We start from the raw sequence: 11,081 nt of genomic DNA, 5'->3' as shown, positions 1-11,081 counted from the left end.
AAACAGGATGAGGTGGCAAGGGTTCTAATGGAAGTCTATTTACGTGAGAAGAATAAAAGGACAACCACACATTAAACAGTAAGAGCAGCCTTTATACTGAAAGAGAAAGCTTTCACGAAGCAAGATTCGGTTAGATTGTTGTCCAAAACACTTAAAACATTACCTGGAGGCACTCATTTGAAGCCTATAAAATAACCTGAATGATGTCCTGTCTGTGATTAAGTTATACCATTTCATGCTTGCATACTTTTTGTCACTTTACAAAGTTGTCTGGCAAGTCTGATCATCCTTATATGTGAAATACCAAATGAGGAAGCATTGCTGTTAAATCTAACCACACCTTTATCACCTCACAAGCCTGTGAACGCAATACAAATTAATGGATAACAGTAACGCCTTGTGCTTTGTTAACAATGTGCTTACTACAGAGCCTCGCCAGAGTTTTCAATGTCCTCACATGTTTAACATCCTATTGGTCTACCAGTGTGAATGTAGATAACACAGAGGGTCCTTGTAGTTGGACTGCATTTTATTAAGTGAACTTACAAACGCATTATGTCCCATAATTAGTAAATAACACTTCACAGAAAGTCACATATACATGATGTCCTTTTTTTGAGAGAATTGTAACAGGAGTCCCTCTGCCAAAGTCACAATGAACATGAAGTCATGGAGAAGGTTTTGAGCCCCTCAGTGAATGCTGCCATTGATCTGACTGTTAATAGAGGCTTTAATCCTTTCCCCTGGCAACTGATAATCTTACAGCATTCCACCCATCGTCTCAACTATTCTGAATCTGTTGTATCTTATGTCTGTTTTTTTAAATCCTCCCACAAAAACACCTACCGTTATCTGTTGACGTTTACAGAATTTGTTTGCTTTGATAATTAATCAAAAAATAAGAGAATGTCATGGCCTCTATATAGAGTCTGATGGATTCATGGATGAAGAAAGATACATGGACAGAAGAATAGTCAGAGATGATCAATTCACAGATAAAGTAATTCCTGCATAATGTGAATCAGTGAAGATTTATCTTGTTTTGCAGGAACTGGCACCTAAAAAGACAAAAACAAACAATTAGACGCATTAAAAGTGGTACTAAGGTGTGTCTATGAAGTACATCAGTGTCCATCTTTCTAACCAACATTGTTTGACTTTACTAAATGTCATTTGAATGTCAAATTTCCACCCCAGCAAGCAGTAGAACAGTTGGTTACAATTAACAACATTTTTCATGAGCTCTTATTGCTGGATTTGCCCGTCCATCAACAGAATTGTGACTAAAGGCCCCACATCAGGAGATTTAATTATTGAATATCATTATTTGCTCTCATAGCGACATCACGCCTAAGGGAAATTGTTCTAATGCATCATTCAATCAGATGAAAACATTGGAGAAACAATCAGAAGTACCTGTTTCATGTTTTATAGTTCTTACATAATACCTCTGAGCAGAAACCACAAAAAACAGACACATTCATTCACAGGTTTCCATAAAACTCCCTCTTTAAAGCAGAGATATATTACTTGAATCTGGCTTGATGCACCTATTAAACTAACACTGACCTTCTTTTAAAAAAAATATTTAAAGATATGTTTTGGGGGTGAATATTATCTCGTTGTATGTGAGTTTAATCACTCTTTTCACAGATGAAGTTTCAGAATTTGTAAGTTCTCATCTATTCCAAAATTGCAAGTCATTTTCATGGATAGACTACCCAACAGCTATGGAGCAGATGTCCCATTGGTCACAGTTAATAGTATGGATTTATTGAAGTGGGGTTGTATGACGTTCTTATCTAAACTCCATACATTACCTACAGTAGATGGCACCCGGCATGCCTTCAGTTTGGAGAATCAGGCAGGAGTACCAGTACAGAAGCCAAGCAAGCTAAGCACTGGGAACAGTGGCAGCAGTAAAACATATTTTGGCTCAACTACAAACATCTAAATCAGTTTCAGCATACTCTATATTTAGAATATTTGCACTGCTTTACCTTCAGACAGCTCTGTATAAGTTTATGCAGGGGGTTACAAAGACTTTATCTATGCTCTTTTTAAAGGCACCAGACTCCAATGACATAAACAGTAATTATACTTTGCAGAACTTGGGAATTGCTGGTCTGCTTCTGCCTCAGCTGTTTAGTTTGTTTGTGTTATTTTGTGACTTTGGTTGTCGACTGCTACCTCAACTTAACTGTTTGAGGTAGACCAGCAACTCCTGTGTTCTGCAACATCATTTACCCCTGTGTAAACTTAAAACATGCTGTCTGACTACAAGGTAAAAGAGTGAAAGCAATCTAAATATAGCATACATTTAATTTGATGTTGTAAATTAGGTGGGCCTTTTTTTCAGGTGGCTAAAATATGTTTTGCTGCTGCAAAAGTCCTCAGTGACAGATCTACCCATCCTTTTCCACACCAGTGAACACACCATGCTTAGAAGCAGTGGGCAGCACTGGGGGTGTGGCGACCACCATCCACTGTCGGTAATAAACTGACTATAAATAAGTTCTTCAGTTCATACAACCCCACTTCAAGAAATCTAAACTATCGCTAAGCCTGTGTGTGGAGTGACATTACTCATTGCAGAGTGAGAACCAAAATATCCTTCTGAAAGGCCAAAGTAAAACCTCAAGCATTCACTTTGAGATCGTCAGAAAGATGAAGCCATTATGAAATTGCTTATTCCCTCATTTATGATGTAAGAAGTTTTACTCCTGTTAAAATTTTGTTCAGCACTGGCATCTACAACATGGGCTGTTTGAATCTGCTGGAGGAGATTAAAAACCCTGTGACTGTGTGGTCCCCTGACCACTAAAGATGGGTTGGAGGGGTTATGAGACAATCGACCTCTTGCCTCTTAAAAACTATGGTTTATAAAAGAGTAGCAATCAAGAAAAGTCCTGGTGCAGAATTAGCATCATGCTTGACCACAACAGCTAGGACAGTCTGGCCACACAGGTTCCTACAGTTGATAAAATACTTGTTGTAGGAAAAACCTACAGACCAACATAACTTAACCCCACTATGACCTCAGGACGATTGTCTACCTTTTAGTTGGGTTGATTAAGAAGATGAATTCCTTTCTAACTCTGTTTAGGCTGCTGAATAAGATGTCCACTCACTCAGAACGCCTATAGTCAGTGCTTCAAACAGTTGACCTAGTTTTCACCAGCTCAAGCACCTACTTTAAATTACCCATTGTTCCTTGCTCCCCAAGAGGAAAAGGTTTATGTGCTTCAATGGCTGAGTGAGCAGTGATGCTTCCAGTACTGATAATGAGCATCTTTATTAAGTGCTTAAAGCTTCATATGTTTTCAAGTTTGTCTTAAAACAAAACCATCATGCCCATGTGTACTTTGAAAGACATGATTATCACTGCAGTTGTTACTGGCTGTGAAGGGACCTCTCCATAATGTGATTCCAGTGGAAGTAATGGGGAACAAAATCCCAGTCAGCTAATCTGAGGCTTTAGTAGTTTAGTTAGACAAACATAAAATGGTTACCATGTTTAGAAGGACATCCTCTCTTTGTGTTACCAAGGACAGACTGTTTCCTTGATGAGTCGAGGTGGAGGGATAGGAGAAGAGTTTTCTTCTGACCCAAGACAGCTGACTAATTTGACTAACTCAGACAGCTCTTGCTGCATTCGCAAATTTCAGCATCACATAAGCTTCAAATAAAGTTTATGTTGCCATTTTGCACACAAAGTGGATTGGAGATTTTTTTCCTGTGTATACATTAAATTGTTTGAGAGCTAGTGTGGATGGGAGAATTGACTACAGTGCAAACTGTTTCAATGGAGTGTTACAGGAATGAGTCCTAAAATCTTGAAATGAGCTAGCCTTTTAGCACTTAAAAGCTCCCTACAATCAAAACCAATGGGTTTCTTGAATGGGTTTTTGGTTAGAGACCTGAAATAAAATCTTTGCTTAACACAGCCTTAAGAGATTTTCATGTTTTGTTCTACAACATACAATATGTCAGTAAATGGAGCTTTTGAGTGTCTTAAAAAGGCATTTGCTAACAAGTGGCTAAAAGAGACTACACTTGATACTTGATATTACTGTCTTGGGCAGTTTAGTGGAGGTGACAGACGTAGTAATGAGACTGCGGTGTAGCTCATTTATAGCCTGATATTTGCTTTTTAGTACTAGTGACTGCATTTATGCTTCAAAAATATTGTGTTCATTTGTGAGATTATCTTAGAGAACAAAATGTGTAATTATCATAAACATTTGTTTGTCACAGGGCTTATTTTCTGCAATAATCCAAAATACAATGGAAAAATCCCAATTAAAAACTGATCAACTTTATATATGGTCTATCTATGATACATAGGGTCATAAGTCTTGCTTTAAGATTGACTTTAAAAAAGTGAAACTATTCTACAATTTAGTATTGCACTCCTACAAAGTACAGGAATTGTCATGAGATCCATGTAGGGGCCCATTTCACAGAACCACTTTGTAACACTCTCAGGGGTCAATTTTGCTCGTTGAATAAAAGAAAACAAAGGGGTTGAGAGGCACAGAGAGTTTTGGACCTTTGTATAAGAGTAATGAGAACACAGGCAAACAAAATACCACACCCACTGCACATAAAGCTCTTAGATCTGACTGTAAAATGTCTGTTTTTGCTCTGGGCTAAACATTTAATTGGATTAAAGCTTAAAAAGCCATTTTCACTTGCACACAGGATACATTTTTCCTGATGCTTATTTTATTATTTTTCCTAATATGTCAATCTGGTGATTTTCAGACTTAACCTTTACACTGGCAGTCCTTGGTTGAAACTATCAGCTACCCTAGATTATTGAGCTACAAATACTGTGTGGCCTTACACAGAAGCACATGCTCATCATAAATGGCAGGTGGATTACAGGCCTGCCAAAGAGAAGACCAACACTGCAGACAATATATTGTGATATTGTTTAATCTCATCTGTCCTTGGTAGTTTGACAGTGTGGAGGAAACAGTGATGAATGTAGCCATAAATGACAAACATTATGAAACAGTGTGTGTGTGGGTTTATGTGCATGCGCCACAGGAGGACAATCCATCTCTTACTTGCCACAGCCGTTTGCTGTCTTCTTGTGTTTCCTCCTCCGAGGTCTGTTCTTGATAGACTCACTGCTGCTGTGGCGGAAGAGCAAAGATCAGTGAGGATATTGATGTTTTCAAGTCTGGTTGATAAAATGCTCATCTACTGACCTTTTATCATTCACATGTTTCTGACGGGGTCTGAAGCAAAGAAAAACAAACAACAGTCAGTTAGCTGTGTAATAAAAAAAATAATTTGGCGTTTATTAGAAAGAATTACCTGCATTCACATCTCTGGTGCTCCACAAATGTAAGTTCTACGTGATGCATAGATATCATGGGATGAATCCTCATCACCTGAGAAATAAAGGAAAGAGAAAACAAAAACTAAATACAAAGGCCCATATACATATAAAGCAACTACATGCTACCAGTTTTTACAGGTAATGAAATAGCCTCAATTTATCCTGCAGACCAGAAGAGCTTTGATTTATACTTTCCCAAGCAATGTTTGGCAGTGAGTTGTACTTTAGCCAATGTGGTTGCAATTTCTGTTGAGCAAAGCAAAGTCAGAGTTGTCTTTCTGTTACACCAGTTACACTATCACACCAGTTCACTGGCAGTAGCTAGGGCGCTTGGCTAGCAAAGTGAGGTAATTAAACTTACGAGCCAACTTCATAGTTGCTTACAGTTCAACAGGCATTTTTAAGCGACAAAAATGTTACAATTACAATTATGAACTGAAAACACACTGTGAAAGGGTCAAAGAGATGAAAACTAGTGACTGAAACCATAAACTCATTAGGAAAATGTTTACTGAAGTAATAAATCAAGTAATAAGTAAGGTAATTTTCTCATAGACTTCTATACAATCTGACTTATTTTTGCATAACATTTTATGTTGGCTTATTATGAGGGAATGTTGATAACTTTAGCTTTTTCAACAACACTACTATTACTATAATTAAGAAACCAAATCTGTCAATTTGCAGATATTTATTTCGGATAAATAATCGAGATCTTGCTACACCTGCAGAGTGATGTTGCCCTCAAGGGTAGCCTGGCACTCCAGGTTCTCATCCCCACAGCAACCAGAGCAGCGTGAAAGTGGGACACAAGCAGGCAAGTAGATGTACTCCACTTCTCCAGGGTACTCCTGTTCCACATCCACCAACTGCTCCATAGGCCGACACAGGCTCCTTGCCCACACCTCCTGGAACGACATTACTACAGGACAAGTCGAATCTTTAGTATTTTTAATCATTCCCAAGATGTGGAAATCTCTATTCAGTGACCTTACCTCTTGAGTGACCTTCTTCTGGAGGGTGTGAAATCTGTAAAATCCATTAAAAGAATAAGAAAACACTTAAATCTACAGGAATCAACCCTTCAATTCCATTTTACAAAAGCATTAACATAAATGCCAAAAATGGTTGTAATGATATAGAACCTGCAGACACTCAGGAGACTGATACCAGTGAGAAATGAGCATGATATGAGTAGTTTCAATAGCAGTAGGTTCATTGTGCAGTTGCAGAGCGCCCTCTTGTGACAGGAAAAAGGGAGTGCACACACATTGATCCAGTGAAAACAATGATGCAGCATGGTTTCAGGAGTATACCACTGCGCCGCTGTTTAAGCAGTAAAACGAGCCAGCCAACAACAAAAACACACTTGATTTCTCAATTTGATGCAATAGTAGAAGGGTTGTTATCACAAGAAGCAAAGACTTTCAAAGAATGCAAAGAATAACAACAAAGAATTGTTGCTGGCTTTACTCATGGGAGTTTTACACACAATAAACACAGTTAAAACAAAGGCAAAACTGAAAAGTGTCATGGCACAGCATGCATTTCTTGAAGTTCTCACAATGCAACTTCCAAACTCACAATGGCAATGATCCTGATTTTTGAACGGCAAATTGAGCAGGAACACAAGTTCAAAGTTGATCTTGGCGCTCTTCTTTTCAATATCAACAATCTCTTTCTGACTCCTCACCTCTCCTCTCTGCTGCTTTCCTCTCACATTGGGAACGTTGATGGGAACATTGTTCTCTAAATGCCACACGCAGGGAATGCCTGGTAGTTTACACAACAGTAGGTTTAATTGTGGGATTTTTATGTGTGCTGGAAGTGAGAGTCTGTATTTCTTCATCCAACAATAGAACATGATTCATTACAACAGCTGTAATTAGAATAAAACATGCAGACATGCATAAACATGAGAACGATTGAAGTGGCTTGATTTTGGACATGATGAGCTAAAAACTAAAACTGGTGGTTTGCTAAAAAAGGGAAAAACATGGGGAAGTATTAAACATGGAAAACTGCGTGCTTCTTTTCTTGTCCCTTCTCTCAACCTTCTTTTTTTCCTCTCTAATTTTATAACTTACACAAAGGTTCCAAGCTATTGCATGATGGTTATTATCATACTGAAGACACAGAACAACCAGTTAGGGTGATGTTTTTTTTATTTTCCCAGTTCTTAATGTGGTGGTTTTCTTTTTATATGGCAACCTAGAAATTGGATGTTATCAGTATCTCAATTTTTCCTGATTCTGGAGGCAAAATCTGCTTGTTTAATGGTTTTATGGCAGACGTTATGTCCTTCATTCAGGGCAAAACATTTTTTAACATTAATCTAATTCTAACCAGCTGCATTTGAACAGACATCACAAAGGTTATATTTATTCTTAACAGTATGGTGTCTACTAAGATCTGTTGCTGTTTCCCTTCAAACATCTGTGAAACACAACAGAACTTTGTGGATAAATAAATGGACTCTGTATATTGCATAAGAAAAATACATTTAAACTTTTATTCTGACAAACTGATCTCACACCTGTTCCCTTGTAAGAAGCTTTCTTGGCTGCACTGTGCATTAAAAACATTTTCTGTTATTCACCAGTCTATATGAGAGCCACCTTTATATATTTTAGCATGCAACTTAATTCAAGTCCCTGCTGGGCAATACTGAATGTCATGGCTGGGGTTAGGATGCTATTTCAGCAAGGTCAAAACCAGAAAGAGAAGTGGAGGATTACTGGACACAACCATGGGAGCAGGACCCAGAGCTGAAAAGTATCCAAAACCACAACTGCTGTCTCATGACAGACAGCAACTTTCTCTAAATTACAGACCAGCTGAACTCTGGTGGAGTTTTTCACAGTCTTGCTCTCAGATACAGTAGCTCTGTACACCTCTATCAGCCTGGATCAGCAACATGCAGCAGCTGGTATCTGTGCACATTAAATTCGGCAATTCCCAAACCCCTTAAATGCAGATGTTATCTCCATGGCGGGGCAGCCAAAATACAGATAGTGTGTAAAAAGACTGGAGAATGGAACAGATGTGTCCTCTCTCAGTGGAAAAAAACTGCCATTAAATGCTACTCTTGTTAGCTTTTCACTTGAGGTGATAATAGGGGTCACACTTGAAGTTTTGAAGAATATACCTTCTCCTATGTTGGGTAAAATAATAATACATAATAATAATAATAATAATAATAAATAAATATCAGGGATACATTGAATTTCAAATTAAATTCCACTTATAAATATATAAATAAAAAAAATAAAAATAAATTCCTTATAAATAGATGACACAAATGTTCGCAATACACCTGAAACTTAGAAAAGCCATTTCCTATAACTAACTATTCCTAACTGAAAAAAATAGGTAGCTACCATTGGGCTATAACAAGACTTAAAGTTTGTAAATAGTTAGTGTTACCTGCGCTGGTACCAGCTGCAGCAGAAGAACCGACAAAAGGTGGGAGACTCCGACGAAACTTTGCATAGTACCAAAGACAAGTTATCTCCACTGGTCTGATCTCCGGTCGGTTAAGTGAAGAAGTGAAAATGACAGACAGCGTGGTGAAGCGGCGGCTGGACTCCTGATGCACCGTCCCGCTGTGCGCGAGCTGGTGAAGAGCGCGAGGCAAACACTTGAATACATGTAACAGATTATCAATAGGAAAGACTTACTGCTCTCTCTCTCTCTCTCTCTCTCTCTCTCTCTCTCTCTCTCTCTCTCTCTCACACACACACACACACACACACACACACACTGCAGTCCAGGAATAAAGCATATTGTAATATGATATAACATATAAGAAAATATTGTATCTTACATAATCACCATAATTAGCTATTTAACAGCCTAAACTATAATAATAATGATAATAATAAAAATAATAATAATAATAATAAAAATAATAATAATAATAATAACAACAACAACAACAACAACAACAACAACACATAACCCTACTTCTAATGGGGAAATTAGTCATTGAGCAAAACTTGTAAAGTGTGCTTGTTTGAAATACAGGTTGATTCAAACTGCAAACTTGTGTGGTTTTCTTTGTAAATTGTTGTTGTTGTTGTTGTTATTTTTATTAATATTATTGCATTTAATACTCTATAGTGTTAATATAATTAAAAAATATAAATTAAATTATTATTATTTTCATTTTTATCATCATCATTATATTTAACACTCTCCATAGTCTTAATATAATTTGAACCTTACTCAGTGTTTAAAAAAACCACACTGATAGTGTTAAATACACACTAGTGTTAGTTAAATTCAACACTGATGAATGTTAAATTTCAACTATTGAGAGTGTCCTTCTAACTCTGTCACAGAGTAAACTGTTTAACACTTTTAAAAGTGTTATTTTAACTCGATCTAGTGTGGACCAATATAGATACTTTTAAAGTGTTGAATTTAACTCCCTAGGAGTTGAATTGACATTTCCAAATTTGCTGTTTATGAATGAACATCCGGACAGGTTTTTTTAAAACTATAGTTTTGAAGTCTGTAAATGTGTACTATATTTGTATTTGCCATTATTGAACTACTAGACCAGTACTACTAACCATACAATTCTTATAATTTACAAATATATACTGTGTTTTGGGCACATCATTGTGTTTGTACAGACACCAGTTGTTTTCCATGAATTTTAAAACAAGATGAAAATTGATTAGCAAACTCTTGAACCACAATTGAGATATTCAATCTTTTACAGTGGACATTATAACAAAACTGTTATTATTAATGTGAAAATATAATGCATTTTCCCCTCTCAAAGTTTAATGTTATTTTGTGATTTTTATCATTTAATTATTTATTAAATAAAAAACAGAATAAGGGTTTTCTTTATTGGTCTTTAATCTTAATCTAAATAAACAGTAAACTAAATAAAAAATGACATGACTCATGAAAAGTAGATATTTTAGAGCGTCATGGTTTAAACAACATGTAAATAGAAGTGGATGAAAATCAATGCTACCAGCAGCGGTAGGAAAATCCCTGTACCTCATGTATGACAAATGTAGTGTTAAAGTGTTATTTTGTCTTTAAGAAGCTAATACACACAAACACTGATACAAGTCCCCTGGTTCTGTTGCCCTGGCCTGATTATGATAATGACATACTGTCTGCCAAGGTCAGGCCACAGTGCAAGGAGGTCCCTGTGTCTCTGTGCTAACTGCCAACACACAGCAGCTTTGGGTCCACCTTTGGATTGGGTTCCTAGTTTGACCAGTTTGGTTTTTCTGCATTGTTTATGCCCTCTGTTGCCTGTTTAGTCTTGGCACAAATGCAGCAGACCTGAGGTTATCAAGGCTGATGCAAAATGTTTATGCACAATCACGTCTTTACTGCAGATGAGTGCTATAAACAACTACTGTATACATTTAACTTTCTTCTTACGCAATGCCTGGCTTATACTGTTTGTAGGTGCTTTCAGTTACATATAATGCTAATTTCTCATTATGTTCACTACAGGTGCAGTGATAGCAGCCATATCACAATTCTTGTTTGCTCATTCTGCAGGGCACGAATGACAAGCACCAAGTTGCTCCGACATTTATTAGGAGGGCTCAGGTGTGTTTTCACAGACAGTGTGATTTATGGGATAACTGGGCTTGTGTGTTTTGGAAAACAGTCTCTGTGGAGGAGATAACCAAGATGGATGATATCTCTCCTCTCACCACATCGTCTCTCTCCTTGTGGGCTGGGATGG

At 37.2% G+C, this 11,081-nt stretch overlaps 1 protein-coding gene across 2 annotated transcripts; it reads right to left on the bottom strand.

Moving 5' to 3' along the window:
* Positions 1-71: 71 nt before the first annotated feature.
* On the bottom strand, positions 72-8,922 carry LOC131991137 (vascular endothelial growth factor A-like). 2 transcript variants are annotated; one of them, XM_059356447.1, is made up of 7 exons: positions 8,780-8,922; positions 6,349-6,382; positions 6,079-6,275; positions 5,329-5,405; positions 5,220-5,249; positions 5,076-5,144; positions 72-1,058 (listed from the first exon to the last, which is right to left on the bottom strand). In XM_059356447.1, the coding sequence occupies exons 1-7, from the start codon at positions 8,843-8,845 to the stop codon at positions 1,022-1,024; spliced, it is 510 nt and encodes a 169-aa protein (XP_059212430.1). In that variant the 5' UTR covers positions 8,846-8,922; the 3' UTR covers positions 72-1,021. The 2 variants fall into 2 exon arrangements, with proteins under 2 accessions (XP_059212430.1, XP_059212431.1); XM_059356448.1 differs by having other exon boundaries at positions 5,076-5,141.
* Positions 8,923-11,081: the final 2,159 nt, after the last annotated feature.

The sequence above is a fragment of the Centropristis striata genome, chromosome 18 (genome assembly GCF_030273125.1).
Source record: "Centropristis striata isolate RG_2023a ecotype Rhode Island chromosome 18, C.striata_1.0, whole genome shotgun sequence".
In the NCBI taxonomy this organism is placed as follows: Eukaryota; Metazoa; Chordata; class Actinopteri; order Perciformes; family Serranidae; genus Centropristis; species Centropristis striata.
This window is presented reverse-complemented; position numbering and strand designations above follow the sequence as displayed.

Bases quoted from the DNA above. Each gene is read 5' to 3' on its own strand.
- LOC131991137 (XM_059356447.1), bottom strand. From the start codon at position 8,845: ATGCAAAGTTTCGTCGGAGTCTCCCACCTTTTGTCGGTTCTTCTGCTG. The intron at 5,406-6,078 runs GTGTAGCAAGAT...TTTATTTCTCAG, and splicing joins AGGGCAACATCACTCTGCAG to GTGATGAGGATTCATCCCAT. The intron at 5,250-5,328 runs GTAATTCTTTCT...TCTTTGCTTCAG, and splicing joins CACCAGAGATGTGAATGCAG to ACCCCGTCAGAAACATGTGA.